This window comes from Eulemur rufifrons, chromosome 16 (assembly GCF_041146395.1).
Source record: "Eulemur rufifrons isolate Redbay chromosome 16, OSU_ERuf_1, whole genome shotgun sequence".
NCBI classification, from domain to species: Eukaryota; Metazoa; Chordata; class Mammalia; order Primates; family Lemuridae; genus Eulemur; species Eulemur rufifrons.
In genome coordinates this window covers 85,446,532-85,473,208 of record NC_090998.1, presented here as the reverse complement: position 1 = coordinate 85,473,208, position 26,677 = coordinate 85,446,532, and the positions used below count along the sequence as shown (strand labels likewise).

The window sequence follows — 26,677 nt, the reverse complement described above, 5'->3', positions numbered from 1 at the left end:
TGGTTCCCCCACCCGGAATGCCCTTTGTCACCCCTTTGCCAGACTGTTCATCAGAGACAGATCACAGACCTAAATGAAGGTGCTAAATCTATAAAACATGCAGAATAAATCCTAAGGGAAAATCTTAGTGCCTTAGATTTGGTGACAATTTTCAAGTACACCACAAAAAGCACAAAATATAAAAGAAAAAAATCAATAATTTGGACTTTATCAAAATAAAAAATTTTTGTTCTTCAAAAGACACAGTTACCAACGAAAGTATAAGAAGCAAGCCAGAGATTAGGAGAAATTATTTGTAAAACATATATCCAACAAAGGACTCGTATGTAAAATAAAGAACTTGTATACTAGCACTCTGGGAGGCCGAGTCGGGAGGATCACTCGAGGTCAGGAGTTCGAGACCAGCCTGAGCATCAGCGAGACCTCGTCTCTACTAAAAATAGAAAGAAATTATATGGACAGCTAAAAATATATATAGAAAAAAATTAGCCGGGCATGGTGGCGCATGCCTGTAGTCCCAACTACTCAGGAGGCTGAGGCAGAAGGATTGCTTAAGCCCAAGAGTTTGAGATTGCTGTGAGCTTGACACCAGGACACTCTAGCCCAGGCAACAGAGTAAGACTCTGTCTCAAAAAAAAAAAAAAAAGAACTTGTATGATTCATTAGTAAGAAGACAGACAAGTGAACAACAACAAAAAAAAGGGTAAAAAGTCTGAACAGATAATTCACCAAAGAAGATATATGGATGGTAACTACGTACAGGAAAAGGTGTTCAACCTCATGGGTGATTAGGGAAATGCAAATTAAAACCACCATGAGGCCTGGCAAGGAAGGTGGCACATGCTTATAATCCTAGCACTCTGGGAGGCCAAGGTGGGAGGATTGGTTGAGGTCAGGAGTTCAAGACCAGCCTGAGCAAGAGTGAGACCCCCATCTCTATTAAAAAAATTTAAAAAATTAAACAAAAAACAAACCACCGCGAGATGTGACTATATCCCTATTAGAATGGCTAAAATGCAAAAGACTGACTATGCCTCCTGTCGAGAATGTGGAGCAACTGGAACTGTCATTCACTGCTGGTGGGGATGTAAAATGGTGCTGTAGGGGATCAGAATATGTCACCCCAAAATATGCTACATTGGCATAAGGGGTAATCTTCATTCCTTATTTGAGCTGAAGGCAATTGAGAAACAGCAGATGCCAAACAAGGTCTTTGCCTTCTCCCCGTTTGTGTAAGAGCACGTTAGACTCTCAGAGGAGACGAGACTAGACTCTTAGCAGCCTAGAGAAGGCACCGAGAGGAATCTACATAATTTACTAAATTCACCTTTATCTTTCATTAGTTCCCCCATGTATTTACCTTCCCAGAGTTTGCCACCCCTAAAAATCTAAACCTCTTTTCCTTTGTCTTGTCATTTCTCCACAAATGTACTGTTCTTTGTTAACATGCTATATAAGCCCGAGTTCTAACCACTCCTTTGAGTCACTCATCACGGATTTCTCCCATGTGTATGTGTGCTGCACAGATTATTAAAAATAAATTCACTTGTTTGGCTCTTGTTAATCTCCCTTTTGTCTGTTTAATTTCCAGGGCCCCAGCCAGAGAACCTAGGAGGGTAGAGAAAAAAGGTTCCTACAGCACAACTACTTTGGAAAGCAGTTTGGCAATTTCTTAAAAGGCTAAACATACATCTAACATAGAACCCAGGCATTCCGTGCCCAGGTATTTAAGAGAAATGAAATATATGTCCATACCAAGTATTGTACACGAATTTTCACAACGGCTTATTTGTGGTAGTCCTAAACTGGATACAACCTATATGTTCATCAATAAGCGAGTGGATAAGCAAATGGTGGTATAAACATGATGGATGTTCAGCAACAAAAAGAATGAACTACTACATTTGTGCAACAGCACAAATGAATCTCAAAACTATTTTGCTGAGTAAAAGCAGCTAGACAAAAAAAGAGCTTTTACTGTATAATTCCATTTATACAAAATTCTATACAAAGTATATCTAGAATGATATAAAATTCTGGAAAATGAGGCCGGGCGCGGTGGCTCACGCCTGTAATCCTAGCACTCTGGGAGGCCGAGGTGGGCGGATCCTTTGAGCTCAGGAGTTCGAGACCAGCCTGAGCAAGAGCGAGACCCCACCTCTACTAAAAATAGAAAGAAATTATATAGACAGCTAAAAATATATATAGAAAAAAAAAATTAGCCGGGCATGGTGGCGCATGCCTGTAGTCCCAGCTACTCGGGAGGCTGAGACAGGGGATCGCTTGAGCTCAGGAGTTTGAGGTTGCTGTGAGCTAGGCTGACGCCACGGCACTCACTCTAGCCTGGGCAACAGAGTGAGACTCTGTCTCAAAAAAAAAAAAAAAAAAAAATTCTGGAAAATGCAGGCTAACCTAATCAGATCGGTGGTCACCTAGTTAAAAAGGTGGGAATACCAAGGAGCATGAGGAAACTTTGGGGAGTGATGAATGAGTTCACCATCTTGATTTGCAGGGATGGTTTCATAGGTTTTGAGTTGTGTCAAAACTCATCAAATTGTATGCTTTAATTATGCACAGTTTATTGTAGATCAATTATATCTTCATGGAGCTGTAAATCAAACAGATTCAGCCCAGGCTTTCCTGAAGTTCTTCCCCTCACCTTATGGGGCCCTGCCACTGAGTTCCCTGTGCCTGAGTTGCCGCCACCCAACCCCAGCCCCCACCCGACTGTGAGTTCCTTGAGGCCAGCAAGGGCCAGGTCAGATTCACCGTCCTTACCAATGTGGAAAACCTGGGTACTAAAAAAGAAGGAAAGAAAGAAAGAAAGAAAGAAAGAAAAAGGAAAAAGAAAAAAAAAGATTCACCGTCCTACTTCCTAGCCTAGAGCGTGGCACAAGGCAGGTATTCGCACACACTTGGTGAATGAGCTTTAGCAAGCAGGATTAATTTCCCTGCCTAAGGTCACAGGGCTCACCTGGGATTCAAGGCAGGTGTCTGGCCCTAAAGCTGCCTCAGGCTCCAGGAGGAACAGCTGTCTAGAAGCCCTGGGGCCTGAGGCAGAGGGGAGGAGAACAGCAACATTGTTTTCACAACTGTTGTTTAGCCTGCATTAGCACAGATGGTTGCTAGTCTGGTCTTGGAGGACCAGGCAAGCGGAGGTCTAGTCTTAGGAAGGTGCAGACTGCTAGGCCCGTCTTGCAAAACGGAGGCTGACGGTAGCCCTAAGACCTGGTTGGATGCTGCTCAATCTGATCTAGGTACTCCTAGTGTAGACTGGCTAAAGTAACGAACTCTAAGTGAAAAGGTTGCAGTCAAATCCGGGACCCATGACTTCCCACCTGTGTACACTTGAACCCCCTAAGCTTTTATTTCCTCATCTGACAAAATAAGGACTAAGAACAGCGTTGACTCAAGGGGATGTGGTGAGGATTAAATCAGTGTGATACAGTAAGGAGCCCAGAGCCGGGCCTGGCACAGAGGAAGCACACAGTAACCGGTAGCTGTTCCTGTTTTGTCAGACAGGCATCCAGTTCCCCTTTCATGGTTCAGCCAGAGCCTTTTCCCTATCTACTCACTTCTGGATGATTCCGCACTAGGGTGGGGATCACTAACACCCAACAAACCTTGTTCTCAATCAGCGGTTTTGAATCTCAGGTTCCTCATCTTTACTCTTTTCTCAAAAAGTAAACTTCTTTGAAATAATTTCAAATGTCCATAAAAGTTGCAAGAATAGTACAGAAAATTCCTGTATACTTTCATCCAGATTGACCAGTTGTTAGCATTTTGACATATTTGCTTTATAATATTCATTCTCTCTCTTGATATATATCATATGTGTACACATAGATTTTTTGACATATATAGAGTATATATATATTTTTTCTGGCTCATTTGAGAATAAGTTGCAGGCATCATGCCTCTTTACCCAGGTATAATTCTTTAGCATGTATTATACCTGGAGGACAGTCTCTGTAACTACCGTACAATTATAAAAATCATACAAATTCATTATATTACAGGGGAGGCAAAATTTATCTCTACCCTCTTAGGGTGTTCAGATGGGCCTGAGAATTAAACTGACAAGGCAGATGAATAGAAGAGCACACAGAGTTACTTAATACACATTTACATGACATGGGAGCCCTCCTAAGGGGGAAACAAAAGACTCAAAAGAAGCAGTTAGAGCCAAACACTTTTTTTTTTTTTTTTTTTTTTGAGACAGAGTCTCACTCTGTTGCCCAGGCTAGAGTGAGTGCCGTGGCGTCAGCCTAGCTCACAGCAACCTCAAACTCCTGAGCTCAAGCGATCCTCCTGTCTCAGCCTCCCGAGTAGCTGGGACTACAGGCATGCGCCACCAATGCCCGGCTAATTTTTTCTATATATATTTTTAGCTGTCCATATAATTTCTTTCTATTTTTAGTAGAGGTGGGGTCTCGCTCTTGCTCAGGCTGGTCTCGAACTCCTGAGCTCAAAGGATCCGCCCACCTCGGCCTCCCAGAGTGCTAGGATTACAGGCGTGAGCCACCGCGCCCGTCCTAGAGCCAAACACTTTTATGCTGAGTTGGACAAAGAGTAGAAAATTGTGAAAACATGACAAAGCAGAGGCACGTGGGCTAGGGTAGTTCACTGGGTAGAGAAGTGACTGGAAGAGCAAGCTTTAACACGGTTTGTACAGATTTCTCTTGGCTTCAATTCCCCCCCATTGATGAAAAGAATGTTACTTTTCTCCTGCTACAGGGAAGACGTCTTCCATACGGGGGTTTTATCTCTTGCTCTCAGGAAGAGAAAGGGGAGGTCAGAGCTGTTTTTTAAAGCATCTATAGCTCAAAAGGATCATATACCAAAGTGGCATATTTTGGGTGACCTGTTCTGAACTCTTTCCCTGTAAGGTCTATATTTCAATGTCGCCAATTGCCCCAGTAATGTCCTCTCCAGCCATTCTTCCCAGTCCCGGTTCCAACCCAAGAGTGCATTTTTAGTTTTCCTGCCTCTTTGGTGTCCTCAGCCTTTGAGGTTTCCAAAGGACAGGCCAGCTAGTTTGCAGACGTCCCCGTTTGAGCAGCTCCCCCACCCCCATCCCCGGGCTTCTACGACTTAAAGTGTGAAGCCCCCAGCACAGCGCCTGGCCTGTTCCCTGAAGCAGGGCTGCGGGGAGGAGCGCGAGGAAGGGCGGAGGGCAGCTGAGGCTTGGCGGGGATTCAGCCCCCAACGAGGACGCGCTGACCCTGGCAGGCCCGACTCCGCCGGCAGCCCAGACTTTGCCCAAGGGATTAAACCTGGAGCAGCTGGACCGTGACTCAGCGAAAACAGATCTCAGGACCGTGACTCAGCGAAAACAGATCTCGGAACCGTGACTCAGCGAAAAGAGACCTCGGGACCGTGACTCAGCAGGAAAAGGCCCGCCACGCGGCTCCGGAAATGATTACTCGGCAGGGGCCCCGTACTGAGCCGTGGTGGTTGCGCCCCAGGCCCTCCTTTGGATGGGGACGGTGAGCCTTCTTTAGACCTGGCCCTGCCTCTTCACCTCCCTCTGCTCTACAGGGTGGTTAACACCCCGCAGCGCTGCTGCAAGGCTCAAGTGAGCCCAGAAGTGAGAGCACGCCTGGGACACAGTCACTGGGTACCTTAACAAATGACTTGGGGGAGTGACTCCGCCAGTCATAGGCTCAGCGGCGTGGGAACTGCTGTAGCTGCCTGGGAAAGCGGTTTTTGCTATTGAGTGATTGGACGAGCTCCTTCAACACAATTCAACAAACACTTGGTAGTCTCTCTGGGGCCTCAGTTTCCCCATTTTAAAATTGAGGAATTAACCTGTTATGGGACTAGGAAAAAAAAAACCCTGAGGAACAAAGATAATTTCTCTTTCACTTATGATATTCCATATGTCAATGTCATTGTCATCCTTGACTTTTAAATAAATTTGAAAATTTATTCCTTCGCGCACACCATCCCAGATACTTAGGAGGCTGAGCCAAAAGGATCACTTGAGTCCAAGAGTTTGAGACAAGCCTGGACAACAGAGCAAGACCCCTGTCTCTACAAAAAGTAAAAAAATTAGCTAGGTGTGGTGTTGCACACCTGTAGTCCTAGCTACTCTGAGAAGCTGGGGCAGGAAGATTGCTTGAGCCCAGGAGTTCGAGGCTGCAGTGAGCTATGATGATGCCACTGTATTCCAACAGAGCAAGTACCTGTCTCTACCAAAAAAAAAAAAAAAAAAAAATACATTTATTCACATAATAATGAATCTAGCCTGGAATATTCTTCTTTATATTACTGCAATCCCAACATGTAATTTTTAATATTTTTTTATGGAGGAAGGAGCCCTCAAAGACAAAGGTGCCTTGGGCACATGGAGGTCGGAACACAGCCTTGCTGGTGAGCTGGGATGACGGGTGAGGAATGGTCAGTAAGAAATTCTCAGTGGTGAGAAATGGACAATGGGCTTTCGGACAGAGGTGTTAATGTCAAACTTAGTGTAGCTGCCTGTGCTGGCTTGTAGTTCTCCTGCGCCAGCCAGACTCTCACTTAAAACCTGCCGCTCACAAAAGGCTTGTACAGGGGTCTTTGTGTCTTTGTGGGCATGAAGGACTAGCCCTCCCAGAGAAGAGATGGAGTTTTCTGAAGCAGGAAATGGGGGAAAGGACTGGCCTCCGGGACTATGTGCCCTTGGTGGGTAGGGTGGGGCTACTGCCCTTGCACTAGAAAATTGGAGGACAGGGTCTTCCCACATAATTCAAGGACTTGGGGCGCCAGGAAGGCAGGCAGTGGGTTACACATCACTGTAAATAACAACAAAGGGAACATCTCCAGGCAAAAAGTGTTTTCCTGCATTTTTGATTATGGGTTTAGATAGAAACCCAAGAGCAGGATGACTGGGTGAAGGCTTCTGCAATTATCTTTTACTCAATTATCGGTTAAAGTAAACGATTACTTTTTTTTTATTTTTTAAACTTGGAATAGTCAACACCTTTTTTAATAGTAAATATGACTTCTATTATTGGGGTGGGAGGGATGCTTCAGCCTGTTTGAGTGACAGCCAGGAGGAAGGACCGCCTCAGTGTCCCGCCAGAGTGTGGGCTGTCAGGCTGGGAGTGACCGCAGTCAGGGGTCAGGGAAGGAAGAAAGGGCCGTGGGCTCCAGGGAGAGGCCTGCTCGGCTGAACCCAAGGCGGGGAGGAGCCTCCTCACAGGCGAGTTGGCAGGACTATGCCCCCAGCAGCTGGCGGGCAGCAGGTGTGGGGACAGGGAGGAGACGGCCACCTGCCAGCCAAGGAGAGGGGCCTCAGGAGACGCCAGCCCTGCGGACACCTTGCTCTCAGACTGGCAGCCCCTAGAACCGTGAGAAGCAAATTGCTGCAGTCTGAGCCCCAGTCTGTGGTACTTTGCTGTGGCAGCCCCGCCAGCCAGCACCGGGTCCTGGGCTTCAAGGCCAGGAGGGGCTCTGCAGGATCCCGTTGTGTCACCCGTGGTTCATAGTTTGCTCTTTTGTTTCTCTCTTTCTTATCTATTTTTTTCCCAAGCCATTTGCGAGTAGGTTGCAGACATCATAGCTTCACCCCTGAGACGAGGGCACAGTCCGCGTTATGGTTCCGCACTGGGGACTCACACACGACCCGTTCGTGTCGGCCCACACCCACATTCCCGAACTTTCTCCAAAACCGTTCTTTAGAGACTGCCCTTCCCCCATCCACGATCCAGTCAAGGCTCCTGCCTTGCTTTGCTTGTCCTGTCTTTTTGGTGTCTTTCATGACGTTGGCTCCTGAAGAATTGTTTTGCAGAGACAGGTCAGTTGCCTTGAAAATGTCCCATGTTCTGGATTTGTCATTTTCCTCAAGGTTCTATTCTGGGTAAACATTTTTTTTTTTTTTTTGGAGACAAAGTCTCGCTGTGTTGCCCGGGCTAGAGTGAGTGCCGTGGCATCAGCCTAGCTCACAGCAACCTCAAACTCCTGGGCTTAAGCGATCCTACTGCCTCAGCCTCCCGAGTAGCTGGGACTACAGGCATGCGCCACCATGCCCAGCTAATTTTTTCTATATATATTTTAGCTGGCCAGATAATTTCTTTCTATTTTTAGTAGAGACGGGGGTCTCACTCTTGCTCAGGCTGGTCTCGAACTCCTGACCTCGAGCGATCCACCTGCCTCGGCCTCCCAGAGTGCTAGGATTACAGGCGTGAGCCACCGCGCCCGGCCCTGGGTAAACATTTTTGACAAGAGCACCGTATAGTGATGTTAACTCCTCTCACACGGGAGGTGAGGAAACCAAGGCCGGGCAATTAGGAGGCGGAGTTTTTATCTGCCTGGGCTCCCATGACTCGGGACAGGAAAAGTGCCTTTGTGTGAAGTCGGGGACCCTCACTAAGCAAAAGGAAATGGGATCTATAAATAAAACCATACTGTTCCTTCCTTATGAAGCCTGGTGGTTAAAACATCCCTAGACTTGGCCTTGAATCCCATTAGTAATGAGCTGTGTGACCTGGGAAAGTCTCTTAATGTCCTGGGCCTCAGTTTTCTTATCTGGAAACTGGGGATAACAATAGTACTGACCTCTTGGGCTCAGGCGAGGGTGAAAGGAAAGTACCCATGTCAGATGTTTAGCATCGTGCCTGGCTTGTTGTAACTGGTCAATGAAAAGTAATTGTTTGTTATGCTAATGATTATCCACAAATTAAAGTGCCCTGGCCCTGCCACCTGCCCCTTCCCCACGGCGGAAGTGAGGAAGACTGGGGCAGGCCCGTAGCCCCACATAGGAGGAAAGACATGGCCTCAAACCTTGAGTGTCCCAGGCTTTTCTGAGGAGCGCAGGACGCAGGGACACTGGGCCGCACAACCCCAGGGGCACTGTCCACGCTGGGACCGTGTGAATGGCCCCTGGGCTGGGCGGTGTAGAGCCTGCCCGGCTGTCTAGGTGGCCTGGCAGGGCTGGGTGAATCTTCCCCAGGGGCACCCTAGTGCCCACCTCCTTGTTGTGCAGGTGAGGAAACTGAGGCCTCAGAGAGAAAAGGGGACTTGTTAATGGCGTAGGGAGCGGGTGGCAGAGGTGGGACCACAGCCCCCTTCTCCACCCTGCCGGTTTCCACTGTGGGACATGGAGGGGGCGCTGGGCTGAGCCTCTGTGTCCTCTGGCCCTTGGACTGCCTGTGACAATGAGGGCCGCCTGTGATGATGTTTGTGGACACACTGTGTCAACTGTCAAGTACCAGGAGGCAAGTGTTTGGCTTCCAGAGGCTCCCCCCGAAGATGGCTGTTCCCAAGGCCCTCTAGGAGGGAGGGTCCCAGGTCCAAAGATCCAAGGGTCCTTGCTGAAGAAATTCCAGACTGTGCCCAGCCTTCTGAGGAGGCGGCATCAGCCTGGGAAGGTGGTCTGGGGCACGGGTCAAAAGCACCTGGCCTTTGGCATCGGACAGAGCTGCGTGCCAGACTCTACCATTTCCCTCACTGTGACCATTTTGCCCCGCAGAGCCTCAGTTCCTTCCTCAGGAAAGTGGGAATGACAGTCTTAACTTTCCAGGGTCAAATGAGATCATGGGGCCAGGTGTGGTAGCTCAAGCCTATAATCCCAGCACTCTGGGAGGCCAAAGTGGGAGGATCACTTGAGGCCAGGAGTTCGAGACCAGCCTGAGCAACATAGCAAGACCACATCTCCACAAAAAATAAGGAAAATTAGCCGGATGTGGTGGTGTGTGTCTGTCGTCCTAGCTACTCGGGAGGCTGAGGCAGGAGGATGGCTTGAGCCCAGGAGTTGGAGGTTGCAGTGAGCTGTGATGATGCCACACTCTCTGGCCTGGGCGACAGAGCGAGACCCTGTCTCAAAAACAGAAACAACAAGAAAATGAGATTGTGGGTGAAGGAGCTTGGCTGGCCCGGTGTGTGGGACACAGCAGGTGCTGAGTCGGGGACCCCAGCCCGCTTTTCCAGGGGAGAGCTGACGCCTGTCGAATGATCAGCAATAGCCAGGACAGTTCAGTGTATGGGTCGAGCTCTCAGCCGGGCTCTGCAGGCAGCCAGCTTCGGTTTGACTCCAGCTCTGCCACTTTGCAGCTGTCTGACCTCGAGAAAATGCATGTGGCCTCTGTGCCTTAGGTTTCTCTTCTCTAAAGGGGGGACAATGTGACTGCCTCCCTCCCGGGCTCCGGACAAGAAGCTCACACACACGAAGGACGGGAGGGGCTCAGTGCACATTCTGCCGTCGTGGTAACGATGCTGTTCCGGTTACCGGGCGGCTCCGGGACGCAGACGCTGTACTTTGTACGTCTCGGGCTGGATTTCCTTTCTCCTGCACACGCGGGCTGCCTGTGGCAGGTACTGACTCGCTGGAGTGTGAGCTCCTCAAAAGCTGACCTTTGGCCAGTGCTGCGACAGTGCCTGCCTCACTGTGTGGTCAGTGGGGGCCAGTGGCTCAAGTGTGGAGGGGTGGTGTCACATTCCACAGCCAGCCAGTGGGACCGTCCCTCTGATTTGGGACCGGCAAAGTGCCTCTGCCCGCCCTCTGTGGCTGTGATCTGGCTTTGCTGTCTGGGGCCGCTGAGAGGAGGGGTGGTTCCCAGCCTGCCCTGACCACAGCTGCTCTTGCCGGGTTCTTACCCTGGAGGCTGCCCCTCTCCCTCCCTCCTCCTCCTCTTCCCCTGCCCCGGCCAGCTCAGCCCCTCCCCACACGCCTCCCCAAATGCCTTGCAACTCACACCCCTGCTCAGTGAGGAAACACCCAGCCACTGTTTCCTAAAACGTACCCCTGGGGATCTCAGTTCTTCCTGTCCCCCTAGGACCCCTGTGCAGGGGAAGACGCAGGGCTGGCCGGGCTGGTGAGGACAGGTGGAGCTGGGGTTCAGCCAGGGGTGGCAAGGGTCACACCCTGGGATTGTGGGACGTTATCTCTGTGCCCCAGAAAGGGAAATGACCGGCGAGCAGAGTGGCCCTCTGGAGTGGCCAACAGGCCGTCCACTCTGGTTTGGAGGATTGAGTGGGTGCTGGGTGGCCCCCCTGAGATTCTAGATCTTTCTAGAGTTATGTACCAGCTGTGTGGTCATGAGACAGTCACTTGCCCTCCGTGGGCCTCACGGAGCTCATCTGGGACACAGGGATGTTGGATTAGGTCAGAAATCCCAGACTGGGAGGCCCCCAGGGCTGCCGGGCAGTGAGTGGGTAAAGCTGCGGGGTGGGCAGCCCGTGTGCCCACCTAAAGGGGCAGTTGCAACTCTGCTCCAGCATCCTCTTTTATGACTATTTTTAATGAGACATGAGAAATTTTTCAATTTTTAAACATTGCAATAGACTCAATTTGTTAGAAAATCCCTCCACAAGACTTGATATGGCCCGTGGCTGCCACTCGACTCCTCTGGGTGAGCCGGGTTTCCCTTCCCTCCTGCTTGTCCGACTGCTTCTCTACCGCTTGGCATCTGCGATTCCCGGCTTGGGTGGGGTTGATCAGGGCGGGTTCCAGCGGGATCACTCCTGCCTCCTCTCCTCTGGCACGTGCTGCTCACGCTACCCTGTGTCACTGACGTTCCCAGGAGGACACAGGCTCCACCCACGCACATTCTGTTTGTGCCCAGAGCTCAGGGCCAGTGTCATCCTGCGCTGTTGTCATTCCACCCAAGGGAGGGCCCCTGGGGACACGAGTCACCATGGCCCGGTCTGTGGGAGGTTAGCAGCAGGGATGGCTTGAACGGAGACCGGAGCCTTGTAGGTTCCCACTAAATAAACACATAAATAATCCGCTTCCCCCTGACTGTTCCCTGTGTCGGGGAAGGGAAGGGCTAGGACTCATTCTGTGTCCTCAGAGCCTAGCACGGGGGCGCGTAGCAGGGCAGGGTGGCAGCAGCCACCGTCCCTACAGGGAACACAGGCAGGGTGTGCAGCTGGAGATACTCAGCCCCGATTTCTGAGCAGGGGAGACAAGACTGAAGCAAAGCACATCATGACCCAAGGGGTGAGGGGGGCCTAAGAGTTTGCCTTAACCGCCAATTCGATTTTTTTTAGTCACCTGCTCAAAACCACACAGCTTGTAAATTGTGAAGCCCAGAGATGGTGCTTTTTAAATTTTTTTAAAAGAAATTGTGGTAAAATACACATAACATAAAATACATCATCTTGATCATTTTAAATGTACATTCAGTAGCATTAAGTACATTCAGTTTATTGTGCAATCATTACCAGAGTCCCTCTCCAGAAATACCCCATTATCCCAAAATGAATCTCTGTACCCATTAAACAATATGCCAACTAGATTTTACAGCTTAATTTATGGGTTAGTGCTGGGAGGTTGGCCAGGTGAGATGGCTCCCGTGGGAGGTGATGAGTGCCCCGTCACTGGAGGTGTGCAAGCAAAGACGGGACACGAGATGTGGGTTGGCTGGAATGGCACCACCAGTCCATGACGCTGTGCAAATCTCTACCGGGTTTCTGCTGGAGGGTGAGACAAAAAGCCTTACATATTGGTAATTGAGCTGGGAGGTGTGCGCGTGCGTGTGTGTCTGTGTGTGTGTGTGTGTGTGTGTGTGTGTGTCTCCCAGGGGACGTGATTTGACCTACAGTAACCTGTATTAAAACCAAGCTGTCTGGTAACGAGGCTCCGTCACACCTCACAAACCTGTCATCTCACCGGGCCAGGCTGGGACCAGCGCCCAGACACGGTGAGTTCCTTCTCGCTCTTGCTCATGCCGTCACCTTCCAGAAATGCCTAATGGCCCCGTCCTCCTGTGTGGGGGAGGCGAGCTGGAGCGTGTACCGTGTGTGGTAACGTGGCCGACCCAGTGGCCATCCCCTCTCCCCTTCCATGACACACCCCCAGCTTGTCAGGATCCAGATAGAATCGTACATCCAGGGAAGGTGCACCTACTAGAGAGGAGTCGTGATTGGTCTGAGGTGTAGACGCTAAGCCATCTTGTGGCCATCCCATTCCTCCTGGCCAGGGCAGTCGTGGAGGTGAATTCCGTGATGAATGACTGGTCAGGAGGTTAGGAGTGGCTTGTCTGCGGAGGTGACACATCAGCTGAGCCCAGAAGGAGAATGAGTTAACAGGTGGTGGTGGGGGCAGGGAGGGATAGTCTATAGGAACAGCACGTACAAAGGCCCTGTGGTCAGGGCGTGAAACTTTTGAGGTGTGAATGACAGCCCATGTGTCTGGAGTGTGGCAGGGGACAGACTTCAGGGGCCTTGGAGGCCAGGCCAGGAGGTGGGTCTTTACCCTGAGAGCAAGGGACGGGTTCTAGGTATGTGTGTTGGGGTCTGGGGGTGCAGATATTGTAAGACACTGTCAGATTTGCCCTTCAAAATGTATCTCGGCTACGTGTGAGGAAGACACTTTGGGGAGGGCAGAATCATGCTTTAACCCCCAACTTCATGTCCAGTAAAGGTCCCAGGTCCTCCCGACGACTTGGGCAATCCCTGGGTGCCGTGTTTTCCCCACTTCCCCTGCCCGGCCGCCAGCGTCTTCCTGAGTATTTTGCTGTGTGCTGTGCTGACTCAGATGTGAAACTCACCCCTTCTCCATTTCCACAAAGCCCTCCTTTGGACAAATACTTGTGGGCAGAGTATTAATTAAAGATCTCGGGGTCACAGAGCGGGGTGACATCAGACACCACCCAGAAAACAACTGGACACAGCATCTGTCCTTCCCCTCCCCTCCCCCACTCCAGCCATCCATCTCGGACCCTCCCGACCCCTGGCCAGGCAGCCATGACTCAGCCTCTCCTGCCCCCCTCTCTGCTCCCTTCCTGTGTCTTGTCTCTGTGCTCCCTGTCCCCCTCTTCCAGATGGCACTGTGTGAGTACCGTCCCTCCCACAGGCAGAGCAGTGAGTCTCTCCACAGCTCCCTCCCCAGGCTCCAAGATTCAAAGTCACAACAAACCTGGACACAATATAGTTTCCTTTTCTCCAGTCACTGCCTCTGGCCACGCCCAGTCCCCCATCGGCGTCTTTTGTGACATCTCAGGCAGTTTTGCTAACTTTCTTGTCTCTTTCAAGCATGAACAAGTGCAGTCTCAAAGTTTAATCTCACGTCCAGTTTGACACCCATGTCCCACCTCCCCTTAGCCCTGCAGGGCTTTGAAGAGGGACCCAGAGAGGGTGGGTGTGGGCTGCTCCTGCACGCCCCTTCCCTCCCTCTGTCTCCTGAGTCCCCGGGTTGTGGGAGAGCAAAGCAATGTCATGTAGGGTCAGTGCAGAAGCCAGGGAGGGCGCAGAGGGCGGTGGCCAAGGAGCGTGAAGGCCAAGGCTGGCAGGAGCCGGGGCAGAGCCCCTGGCGGGCACCGAGCATGGGCACCTTCAGCTCCTGTCCTTTCGGGTCTGGGTTCTGCCCTAAACAGCTGGGGGCCCGGAGGGGCTGGCCAAACGGAGGCTGTGCGGGTAGTTCTCTGGGCTGAGGCTGCTCGGGCAGCTGGAGCACTGCTGGCTGGAATGAGGCGCTGCCTTGGTGTGCAGAAAGTCTGACTGCTGATGCACAAAAGGGAAAAATATCAACTATTCAATGCATTGCAAAATGTTTTATTGCCAAAAATCAAAACAAACAAAACATTTCCAAATCCAGGCTCCAGGGGAAAACCCGGATAAAGGAGTTCCTCGGACTAGCTGGTCTTGGAGGTCTAACATTCTATGGGAGCCCAGAGCAAGGTGCAGGGTGCTGGGGGGCGGGTGTTTCCAAAGAGAGACTTTCTGGCTGCAGCTGCCGTCTCTTTGCCCCCTGCTGCTGGGCAGGTTCGGTGGAAGACCTGGATTCTAGTCTCCGGTCTGTCACACATTTGCTGTGTGGCCTTGGGCAAGAGAAGGGACCCTGCTCTGGTGATACCATCTCTGTGGCTGGTAGGAGGGGCCCTGCCCCACCCTGCCCCACCCCACCCTGGCAGCCAGCCCCTCCCTGCAGGTGTCCGGCAGCTTCTGCAGACCCTGTGGCTGGCCAGACTTAGGTCCAGCCACACACACACACACACACACACACACACACACACAGAGTGACTGTTCTAGCCCAAAGCAGCTCAAGCCACAGCTCTGGTCCCCAAAGAAAATACACTTCACCCTGACCCCCACAAGGAGCCTTTCTCCCCAGACAAGAGGACTGTGACTCCACTTCCCAGCTGTGTGACCTTAGCCAGCTGACTTTTCTGCCCTCTCTCCTCTATAAAATGGAGATTCCTTTTCCTTCCATGGGGACCTTCCAGGGCTCCAGTGAGGCAGGGTCCCTCGGGAGCACAGGTGTCCCCCGCCCTCCTGTCATGGACCCTGCTTCCCCTTTTCTGGGGGCTGGCTGGGGGCAGATGTGGGGTGTTGCCCAGCTTGGGTTTCGCTTCTGTCCTGGCCCTGGGTGGCCATCCCCGCTGCGGGCACCCAGCAGGGCACGGAGGCAGCTGCACCCTCGGCCTCCCTGTCCCGCTGAACCTGCGGCCGGCGCTTTCTCCACCCTCGCTGCTCCTGGAGCGGAGACGAACCCAGAGCCTCTGCTTCCCCATCTCTGTGGACACTTGGGTTTCTTTCTTCGAGTGCCTTCTTTTTTGGAAGGAAGATTGTGAGATTTGGGGGTCGAGTGGGCAGAACAGCAGAGTGGAAAGGGGCTTTAGGATCACTTAATTCACTCTCCTTGGTTAACAGATGGGGAAACTGAGGCCCAGAAAGAGGAAAGGGCTTGTCTCAAATCAAACAGTAAGTCACTCGCTGTGCCCCAGGCCAGGCTGGAGTGTGAGGCTCCCGGGGCCTGCACGGGGCAGGAGCCGCGCACCGTGAGGCTGGCCCGTCTGTACGTCCCACATTGGCCTAGGAGGTCCCAGGGCCCTGCCAACCTGACTCTGACCCACTGGGCATTTGGGGCCCAGGTCGGCTTGGGCTCCTCCCCTCTGGTGGCTGACAAAAAGGGCTGCAGGCCAGCCGCGGTGGGGCAGGGAGAGGCTGGAGGAGTCCTGTGCCAGAGGCAAGGGGCGAGGATGGGCCAGGGAGGCTACTTCCTCGTCTCAGCCTGCCCGGGGTGGGCAGAAGTGAAACCTGCCAGCCCAGCCACTTGGGTCTGCTCTCAAACGCAACAGGCAGCAGCAGGGACCAGGACAGCAGCCCCCAGCCTGGCTCCCAGCGCCTGTGCCCTCCCCCGACTCTGTCCTCCACTCTGCCCCCCTCCTGCTCTGCTTCGGGCCCGCAGCTGGTCCTTCGTGGGCTCCTAAGGGCAGGCTGGCCCGAGGATGGCTCTAGCGGCCACCCTTACACCCCTCCTGGGGGCAGGGGCTGGAGCAGAGTGGGTAGGTGTCACCCCTGGCCGCCCTCTGCAGAGCATGTGGTAACCCCAGAGCAGAGCAGTGAGCCTGGGAGAACGGCCCGAGGGCCTGGAGGGAACCCATGGCGGAGCTGTGTCCCCTCAAATTCGTACGTTGAAGCTCTGACCCCCAGGTCCTCTGAATGCGACTGTACTTGGAGATGGGCCTTTAGAGGAGTGATTAAGGTAAGGCGAGGTCATGAGAGTGGGCCCTAAGCCACCGTGGCTGGTGTGCTCCTAGAAAGGGCGAATTTGAACACAGGCATGCACAGAGGGCAGGCCACACGAGGACACAGGGAGAAAATGGCCATTCACAGCCAAGGAGAGGGCTCAGAAGGAACCAGCCCTGCTGACGCCTTGGTCTTAGACTTCCAGCCTCCAGAACTTCTGCTGTCTGAGCCCCCAGCTGTGGCCCTTTATTCCTGCCGCCCTGGCAGACAGGATTTCTGCGGTGTTTCTGATGGGGAGTTGGGCACGGGTAGCCTGGAGGTGTAAATACCAGCAGTGCACGAACATTTGGGTGGTCTGTGGGGACAGTGGGGACAGACATCCTTTCAGAGAGGCTTATTCTATCTGCTTAAAGTTAAACCCCCTTTCCCTTCTTCCTCTTCTTGCCTTCCTGTCCCGAAACCATGGGGTGGGCCAGGCAAGGTGGGCGTCTGGGTCAGGTGGGGTGGGTGAGGGCTGACGGCCGAGTGGGGTGCGGGGGCCTGAGCTGGGCAGGAGGGGTCTGAGCAGGGGCAGGCGTCCTCCCAGGGCCAGACGGGCACCAGGCAGGCAGGGCAGTGGTGGCAACAGAGATGTGTTACTGCCGGGCATCGCACAAATAAGCAAATGAAGGACAAGAGGAAGCAGCTTCTCACTGCTGGAGAAGAGAGTTGCAGATATGGAAGGGGGGAAAGGACAAGGAACCGCGGGGTGGCCAGAGTTACGGGTGTGATTTCCACATGCACAGAACAGCAGCACAGAGAGCTCAGCGCGTGTCCGCGGGGAGGGCCCAGGAGCACACCTGACGCTCCGCACAGAGCACGGAGGGACAGGGCTCGCTCCTGCCCACCCGGAGCTCGTCTCACCGCATCCTCCCCACACCGCGAGTCAGGAGGGGGTAAGGGGAGTTGAAGCTTCCAGAGATTAAGCCCCTTGTGCAGTTGGCTGTGGAGCCAGACCCTCGGACTGCAGCCCCCAGCCTCTTCGCAGTCACTCGGCCCCACCAGCCAGTCTCGGTGCCGCGGAGGGGCTGGCGAGGCGTTGGCGGCCCCCGCCCCCTGCAGGCCCTGCACACGCAGCGTTGCTGCCATCTCGTGGCAGCCCTGGGGCACTGACTCTGGAGGACTCAGAGCTGGGCGTGCCGCCAGCCACCCCGGGAGAGGGCGGGGGCTTCCCAAAGTGCCCACCGTGAGTCAGCGGAGCCCGATCCAGGACCACCGGGTGGACCCTGCCTTGTCCCCGCTGCCGAGGTCAAGGCAGCTGTGGGCCCCCTTAGGGGCAGCAGCTTACACCAGGAGGAAAGACAAACGCTGTCCTTTGGTCCTCTGCCAGCTGGGGAGAAGAGACAGAGGTTGCCCTGGGAGCTGGGAAGGCTATACCAGAGGCTGAGCTGGGGTGCCCGAAATGACCCAGGAGCCTGAGGGGCAGTGCTCTGAGCCAGGTGTCTGTACCCTCCGTGACAGTAACGACACCCATAGAGCACTTCCTATGTGGCAGGTGCTGTACTACTTGTCAGCTCAGTAAATCCTCAGGACAACCCTGAGGGAGTGACAGACCATTTATTTATACGTGAGGCACAGAGAGGTTAAGTAATTTGCCTAAGGCCACACAGCTCAGAAGGGGCTGCAATGGGATTTGCTGCTTTTTGTTAAATTAATTTATTTGGTTTTAGAAACAGGGTCTTGCTCTGTTGCCCAGGCTGGAGTGCAGTGCAGTGGCACAATCATAGCTCACAACAGCCTCAAACTCCCGGGCTCAAGTGATCCTCACGCCTCGACCTCCCAAAGTTCTGGGACTACAGGCCTGCGCCACCGCACCTGCCAGGATTTGCCGTTGCATGACAATTGGAGAGGCTGTTCCCGAGTCACGGAGGTGGGCGGGGCCACGGTGTGCAGGGGTCAGTTTCCAGGCCCAGGAAGCCAGGAGGGAGTGGAGGGGGTGGAGCCTCTGCCAAGAGGCTGCCTCCCGGGCCGGGGCTGCTTCCCAGGAGCCCCCAACCCCTGCCCACCGGCCCTAGCTCCACTCAACCCTTCCACCATAGCCCTGGCCCGGTGGTGCCCTCTTCCAATGCAGCTGGGCCCAGCAGGGGCCGCCGGCGCCTCCTTAATCCTGCCCCGTGGCGCCAGGTGGAGGCCCTGTTGCTGCCCAAGGCACCCACCAGGCAGCTGGTACTCATTTTCATGGGGTGGTGACTTCCTGTGGCTGTAAAGTGATCCAGCCTCAGACACAGAGCCTGCTGCCGGGAAACCCAGCCTGGCCGTACTAATGGCTTCCTGCCAGTGCCCCCTCGCCCCTCCAGGCCCCGCAGCCTTCTCTCTGGAGGACGGCCCTTAAGGAGCTTGATGCTGTCCTGGCCAGCGGAAGCCGAGACCTCCGCAGGGCCCCTTCCTGTCTGGCATTCAGGGCTCTGCCTGGCCCGTCCTCACTGACCTCCCATCTCCAGTCCGAATCCCTTTCATTTGTTTCAAAGCAGGAAACAATCATTGAGTTTCTGTCTGTCTTTATTGTCCTCTTGCCTCCCACGTGACCCCACTCTGCCGGCACTGCCAGGTTCACCTCCCTGTCACCATTACCTAGCACCACGCCTGGTGTGCAGCCGGCACTTGGGGATATGTCCACGGGAGTGAACAGCTTGGCAGTTTTGGTCCTTAGCAGGGCCCTGAGTCCCTGGAGCCATCTACGGAAAATTCCTTGGGCTTCCTGGCTGACAGAGGGGAGCGGCGACCTTGGCTTTTATCCTTGTAAAATCACAGTTTCCCTAAGGGGTCCGCAGTTAAGTGGAGGGGAAGGAGGGAGGCAGGCAGCGGTGTGTGGGCTGGGCAGGCAGGAGGGGCAGCAGTGAGTAGGGACTGGTCCCACCCCTCCACTGCTTCGCGCATGACTAGGCAGCCTCCAGCTTCCCCAAGCCTCAGTTTCCCCACCTGTAAGTAGCGGCCAACACCATCAACCCCAGGGGCGTGGTGAGGTGTGCAAAGGGCCAGGCTGGGCACAGCACATGGCAGGAGCTCACAGATGCCTGGAGTGGGGGATGGGCCCTCCTGAGGGCAGTGGGCGTCCCTCCTTCCCTGTTTAGGGTCCCTTGTGTCTGCCCCCAAGCTGCCTTCCTTACCAACTCCACCAGGAGGGCAGGGCCAGGCCTGGTCCCCTGTGTGCCCAGCTAGAGACCACACCTCGGGTGGCAGGTGCTGCCTGCCTTCTGCCCATGGTAGCCGGTGGCCGCTCACAGACCCGGGTCCCCATCCCAATCACTCCAGCCCCACTCCAACCCCCTTCCCTTCTGCCGCCAAGAGCTGGGCCAGGAGGCTCCAACGTGCCTCAAGTAGTGACCCCTGGGGGGCCTAGGGGGGAGATTCCAGACCCGAAAAGGTGGTACCCCAAGACCTGGGGCTCTTGAGCTGCCATAGAGGGAGGTAGAGCTGACCCCCGTGCCTGACCTGTGGCCCAGCACCTTGAGCTGTGTACCAAGTCATGCAAACTGAGCTTTGGTGTGGTCACCTGAAAAATGGGGACAATGTGCTTATGAGGAAGTCCCCAGCACACGACAGACAACTGGATCTGTTCCTCGCCTGAACTGGGGCAGCTCATGTGACCCACGGAATCACAGTCTCAGAGTGTGTAAAGCGAGGACGGTACCTTTGCCTCTCCCGGGCTGTTGTGGCAATCCCCCAAGCCAGCGAGGAGCCTAGTGCGGTGCCTGTCCACCAACAGGCCAACACCGTCCCTGCGGGCTCCCTCCCTCGAGATCAATGTGCTGCTGTGCAGGCAGGAGCTGGCCTGAGGGGACAGCAGTGGGAGGTGGGAGGGGGCTGCACCTGCTGCTCCGACTGCACCATCCGCAGAAGCCACCTCTCGGATGGCCCCCAGCCCAGCCCCGAGCAGTCCCTCCCATGAGGCCAAGAAGTCACTTCCCACCAGGGCACTGGACAATGCTGCCAGCGAGGTGGTTTTCTACCTTTAATTGGGGATACACAAGGCACCTCTCCCAGTACAAGAGGATCAGCCACCAGGCGGGCCCCGGTGCCAGAGGAGCCCTGCCAGCAGGAGCAGAGGCAGAAGACAGGACAAGGCAGTGGAGGGAGGGGGGCCCAGGCGTCCCCTGGAGCCCCACCCTGCAGCCTGGAGCTGGCGAGGTCTCGCCCACTGCGTGCAGCTTCGTACCTGGACAGTGGGCGGCTCCTCGGGGGCTTCCACCCCGCGCTCCGCGGCCAGCTGCAGCCGTCGGGTGCACCGAAGCAGGCAGGGAATGGACGAGCAGCTCGGCAGAGCCTCCAGCCAGGCCCAGCCAGGCCCAACTGGCAGTGAGGGCTCTGAAGCAGCTCCTCTGGGGATAGGTCCAGGACAGGGCACCACCCAGGGCAAAGAAAGTCACACCGGGTCAACCAAGCAGCCAGCCCGTCTGTCCTGGGGCCTCCCACTTCTCAGCAAAGTCGTAGTGGTCGGCTCGGGTGGGGAAAGAGGCAGGAGTGGCCAGGACCTCACTGTAGCACGGACCTGTCTCCCGGATCCAGCTCGCTGCCTCCCCACACCAACCGCACAGCCCAGCCGCAGCCGGTCGGCTCCATCCTCGAGGAGAGAGGGGGTACAAGCCACCCCCAAAGCAGCCTTAACACCAAAGGAGGGAGAGAGCCCTGGCCCAGGGCAGGGGAGCAGCAGGGTCCTGGGCCACAGGGTGCCAGACCCTGCGCTCATAAGGCAAACAGCATGTCGTCATCTTTCTCCTGGGTCTTCTTCCGAGGGGCCGAGCCAGGAGGGGGGCCCGGGGGCCTCTCGGCGGAGGGGCTGGAGAGGTTGGGCAACCGATCGGCAGCTTTGGCCCGTTCTTCCAGGAACTTGTCGAATTCTAGAGGAAGGAAAGCGGGTGAGGGTGGGCTCTGAGGCCAGAGCCCGGAAGGGGGGTGGGCAGGCAGGGGCGGGGACTACTACCTTCACTGGTGACGCCCTTGGGCTCTTCTGGGACAGTGCCCTGAGAAAGCAGAAGGAGAGGAGGCAGAAGTTAGCCACACCCCAGGGAGCAAGGCCACAGGCCGCCCACCTGGTGGGGGGGGTGGGGGTGGCAGCTCGGGTGCTGCTGACCAGGGTTCGTTCCAAGCTCAGGCCCTGCCCGGGCTCTGCCATTTCCTGAGCCCCAGAGCCTTGGGTGTCACCTGACTTTGCTGAGCCTTAGTTTTTTCTTCCATAAAATGGGGAGGCTGAAGCTAACTCAGAGGGTTGCTGGGAAGCTAAGACAGGGTAACATGCAAAGAAGAATGCTGAGTGCAGGACGTGGTGCCTGGTGGGTCTTGGATGAGCACCCATTCTTTTCTTCGAGGGTCTTGAGGGGTGGACATTCTTGCCCCCATGGTGGAGAGGGAGACACCCAGAGACTGAGGGCCAGTCACACGGAACGTGGGGGCTGGAAAGGGGGCGAGGCTTCTGCCTCCAGACAGAAAGGCCTGAGTCCTTGCCCCCTGGCCTGACCCTGGGCAGAAACACAGTCTTGGCACTCGCAGAAGGTAGCCTCAGGCCCCGAGGTGCCCAGGCTCTGGTGTGGTCCTTGGTGCCCAGAGAGGGTGGCCCATGCTGGGGCGGAGCGCTGCACGGAGGACCCGAGTCTGACTCCCACCCCCTCTCTCCCTGGGGTCCCCATCTCTTGGCGCCCGCCTGCCTCCTCCTGGGCACTTCCTGTGGAGGACAGCGGACTGCCCTAGGCCTGGGCCCCCCGCAGCTGTGTATCAGTCTTCTGATCTGTACGATGGGGTGGGGTGGGGTTTCCCTCTGTGTGCGGCTCCCAGAGCTTCTGCAGGCCAAGCTCAGCGCCATGATGCTTCCCCGGCAGCCTCCCTGGCACCTGCTGGGACTGCGCACTGGGGACAGGCTCTGGGAAGCAGCTGAGAGGGGTACTGTGCCCAGGCCCTTCCCTGGGGGGGTGGGGTGGGGGGACGTGCCTGGAGGAGGCAGGTGGGTGGCAGGAGATGGTGACTTTATTCTCGTCCCTCTTCACTGGTGGTTCACCCCACTCCCCTCAGGGCGCCGGACAACTCTACCCTGGCCCCGTGGCCATTCATTTCGTTACAAGAAAAATGAGCCCCCTGCCAGGTGAGTGAGGGGTGAGCCTTTGCTTCTTGGCTGGGTGGGCCCCAACTTACCACGTCAGTGGACAGCCACTGCTCGATGTCCTCCATGAAGCAGGCCTGGGTGACAGGGATCTGGAAGGAAGGGCAGAGGGTGAGGCGGGCGGGCAGTGCCCTGGGCAACAAGGCAAAGGCACCCCCGGTTCAGTGCCCCCCCAGCTGGGTGGCTTTGGGCAGTCACCCACCCCTATCCTGAGCTTCCTCCTCCTCACTTGGCCCTGCCCTGTCCCCTGCTGGCATTCCCCAGGGCCAGGCTGTGGGTGAGGGGGTGCAGAGCCAGGGGCCCGAGCAGGAGATGGGGACGGCGCTCCCCTCAGCTGGAGCAGGGCCCGCAGGGAACGGCAGGTCCCTCTCCCGCAGGGAAAGGGACCCCAGTTCTGCCCCACTGGCCGGGCTCTAGGCTGGAGGAGGGCCCTGCGCAAAGGCCCACGGGTGCTCGGGAGCGTCTAACTGAAGAATATGCAAAGCCCAGGGAGGGACCCCAGACGTTTCTCCAGCCATTAAGGTTGAGGTGGGGGACACAGTGAGTGGGCCAGGGGCAGCCAGGTTCTCTCCCCTGGCATCTCCACACGGTCCCTGACAAAGGGTGGTGTAGAAGGGCCAAGAGCAGGGAGGTGCCAAGTTGCCCAGGCAAGGCCAGTCTGGTGGGCTCGGAGGCGCAGTGCTATAGATGGGGGCATTTCACTTCGGGCCACAAAATCACGGGCTCTGCCACGATGGCTGCCGCACAGGGGAAGGGCTTGGGGGCTTCCTTCTCTAGCCGAGTGTGCAGTGGGTGGCTCCAGCTGGAAGTTACAGGCATAGACTTAGGAGTCGGAAGGACTGGAACCCGGCCCGGCCCCTCGGCAGGAAACTTAAATTCTGTGCCCCTCATTTCCCTCCTCCCTAGAGTGGGGACAACAGCGCCCACTGTCCAGGCTGCTGTGAGGGTGAAACAGGACAGCAGATGTCAAGAGCTTGGCACAGTGCCGGGCCCACAGTAGCTGCTCAAGGAATGCCAGTTACTATTTACTACTCATTAGTGTAGCAAGGGTAAAACTATTCCTGGTTACTATTTAGCTGCTTTGGGAAAGAGGAGAGCGAGAGTCTTTCTCCAACCAAGCCAGTTGTCTCCACGCTCCACCAGCCAGGACCTGGGGACGCCCCTGGGCAGCGGCGGCCCGGCAAGAAGGCAGGCGCCGACTTCCTGGCAGCAGCGGCGGCAGGTGCTCCGGCTGCCCACGCCGGCTCCCTCTCCCACCTCCTCCGCCCCAGTCGCCTCTCAGCTGCCAGAGCAGCTGCCTCGGCCTTGCCCGAGTCGAGAGCAGGAACTGGGCAGAGGGGCTGCGGAAGCTGCCGTCTGGGCCAGCCTGGGAACAGCCCGAGCCTCAGGGCCCTCGCTGGCCCTCCTGCCTCCTCTGGGTCTTCGTCCAGGTCCCGCTCCCCCAGGCAGCACCGCCGTGCCGTTTCTGTGCCTGCGGAAGCCCTGCGAGCAGCTCCCCAGCTCTCCGGGTGGCCAGGCCTGGCCCCTGCTCACCATGCCTCGTCTCACCATCCAGTCACTGAGGCTCTTCGCGCCGCCGCCTCCCATCTGGGTGAGAGAGTCACGCTGACGGTGGTGGCATGGCAGGGCCAGGGCCACTGGCACCTGCAGCCTTCTCCAGCAGGGATGGTCCTTTTTGGGCAGGAGGCCCATGTATGTGTATGTGTTGTGTGCACGCAGACGTGCACCGGGGCTGTGGCAGCAGGTGCCAGGGCATGGAGGAAGCAGCAGAGGTGCCCACTGTGGGTGAACCACAACAGCTCTGGGACACCAGAGCCCTGATGGGCTGGGACAGAGCTGAGAGCAAAGGAAACAAAGCTTCTTAGCCCTTTCCACAAAGATCCCAGAGGCTGGGCCCGAGCAATCCTGGGACGGCAGAGCAGGTGGCCGTCAGCCGGTCTGGAGGCTCCCAGGGGACTCCAGTGGGCACCCAGGGTTCAGGAACATTGGTGTGTCCAATCCCCTCATGTTCGCCGACGGCAACAGGTTTCCTAGAACCCCAGAGTGGACTGGGGGTAGAGGGAGACTGGAGTGCTGGCTCCCGCCCGTCACCCCGTGACCGCCTTGCGCACCCCACAGACCCAGCGCGGGCCTGGCTCACTGCCCACCACGGCACCCTAGGGAGCGAAGGAGCATCACCACGCCACAGGGCTGCTGAGTTCTGCTCTGAATCCCAGGGCAAACATGGGCTGCCCACAGAGTTGGCACTGGATTCTGCTGTGTACTTTGCCGCTTGCTGTCATGTTCGGACGGTTTAGTGGGTGAAGGCCTCACCCCCAGCCAGACGTAAGCACCTCAGGAGCAGCAGTCTGCTCACACAGTTTTAGGAAATCATTCTGATCTGGCGGAAGTTGCTTCAAGTTATCGGAGAGGAAATGAGTGATGGTTTGTTTACCAGTTTCTGCTTTTCTGCAGGAGGAGTTGTGTGTGCTTCCTCCCCGTGGGCTAGCTGCAAGGTGGTGTGGCGGCGGGAGACCTGGGCTCTGGCTCCAGTCGTGCCAGAGCTGCTGTGTGCCCCTGGGGAAGTGAGGCCTGTCTCGGGGCTGCAGCGGGAATGGACTGGCTGGGATTGTTGCCTGCTGCGCTGTGGAGTCAGCCTCTGCCCACGAGAAGCGTCTACGCAGGCTCCCAGAGTGTCTGGATTCATCTGGATTCTTGCGGCTGGAAGGGTGGCCCTTGGAAAAGGAAGGCCGAGGACGGGTGCATGTACCTCATTCACTCTCCTCTGTTCCTAAGAGCGTTTCAGATCCAGTGTACTTGCCATCGGCACAGCTTTGAGGCCAGGAAGACCAACAGCAGTGAGACCCCGGGCAAGGTACCTGGCAATTCTAAGCCTCGGTTTTCTCATCTGTAAATGGGGATGACCGCACGGCAGCACTGTGAAGACTAAATGCTGTCTTATTAATGCTTTGCTGTGTGCCAGGCACCACGCTGGGGATATCACACCTACCGTTTCACTTAACCTCTCCCTGGAACTCAGCTATCTCATTTGTAAAAGGGATAATAACATGCCCTAAGGGTTTGGGGGTGCCAAGTGCTTAGCTCGGGGCCTGGCAAGGAGCACAGGCTCAGTAAATGATCATTTATAAAAGAAAAAAAGATTAAAAAGATTGGATGCTCTGAGACGTGGCGTGGCAAGTTGCTCTGCTTGGTGGCAGGTCACACCACACAGGAGGCACTGGGTTTCCCTGCTGGTCCTGCCTGCATGGTGCTCTATGCCTCGCTCTGTTCTGACCTGGGAATGATTCGTCAGACGCTGAAAGACCCAGGAGTGGAGACGGAGCACCCTTGGGAGTCACCGGGACTTGACCGCTCGGTAGACTGAATGGCTTCCGCAGGCTCCTCCCTGGTCTCCCAGCTTCCAGCCTGATCTTTTCGGAATGGAAGTCAGAACAATGTCCCTCCTATGCTCAAGACTTTTCAGTGGCTCCCACCTCATTTGGGATGCAGCTGGAGTCCTTCCAGTCGCGCCAGGTCCCTCGGGCTCCCTCTTCCACCCCCCACCCCACTCTGGCCTGGGAAGCCCCCAAGGTGCTGCCCCTGCTCCTCCCAACTCCTGGGTCCTGCTGTTTCTAACTGTCCCCCACGGGAGCTGCTCTGTCTGCTCACGTACAGATGCAGAAATTCTCACACTGCCCGACAGGCATCTGGATACACAGGTAAAGACAGGAGAATCCTGCGTGGAGTTCTCGCCCAGGGGGAGGGGTCACCTACAAAGTGTGCTCGGTGCTGGACATGTGGCTGTCACTCAATCATAGTGAAGCAACTAAATGAAGCTAACAGACACTCTAGGACTCCTCCCTGCTGTTTCAGGGTACTCCTCTGCCCACACATCTGCAAATGAAAGGTCTCTAGAGGGGCAGTGAGGTATGCTATTGACTGGACTCTAACTCCGTGCCAAGCACCCTAAATATACCCCCTCACGTGTTCTATCGTCAACTACTGCAGTCCCACCATGGGCCCCAACGCACAGATGAAATGGAGGGTCAGGAGGGCTAATGGTTTGCCTGACACACAGCTGGTAGGTGGCAGAGCTGGGACAAGAAGCCAGGGCCACTAGACTGCAGCTCCCTCACTGAGACTCAGGCCAGGATCCCTGACATGTGGCCG

General features: G+C 55.6%; 1 protein-coding gene across 4 annotated transcripts in view; it reads right to left on the bottom strand.

Moving 5' to 3' along the window:
• Window positions 1–19,816: 19,816 nt before the first annotated feature.
• The window catches only part of TOM1 (target of myb1 membrane trafficking protein), a 39,539-nt gene continuing 32,678 nt past the window's right edge, over window positions 19,817–26,677 (bottom strand). For 2 of the 4 annotated variants that reach the window (XM_069491665.1, XM_069491663.1), the window contains exons 13-15: window positions 22,561–22,620; window positions 21,356–21,398; window positions 19,817–21,275 (exon numbers count right to left, since the gene is read on the bottom strand). In XM_069491665.1, the coding sequence (XP_069347766.1) occupies window positions 21,121–21,275; window positions 21,356–21,398; window positions 22,561–22,620 (258 nt within the window). In that variant the 3' untranslated portion in view covers window positions 19,817–21,120. The remainder of the gene's footprint in view (window positions 21,276–21,355; window positions 21,399–22,560; window positions 22,621–26,677) is intronic. The other 2 variants (XM_069491664.1, XM_069491666.1) reach the window with 1 other exon arrangement.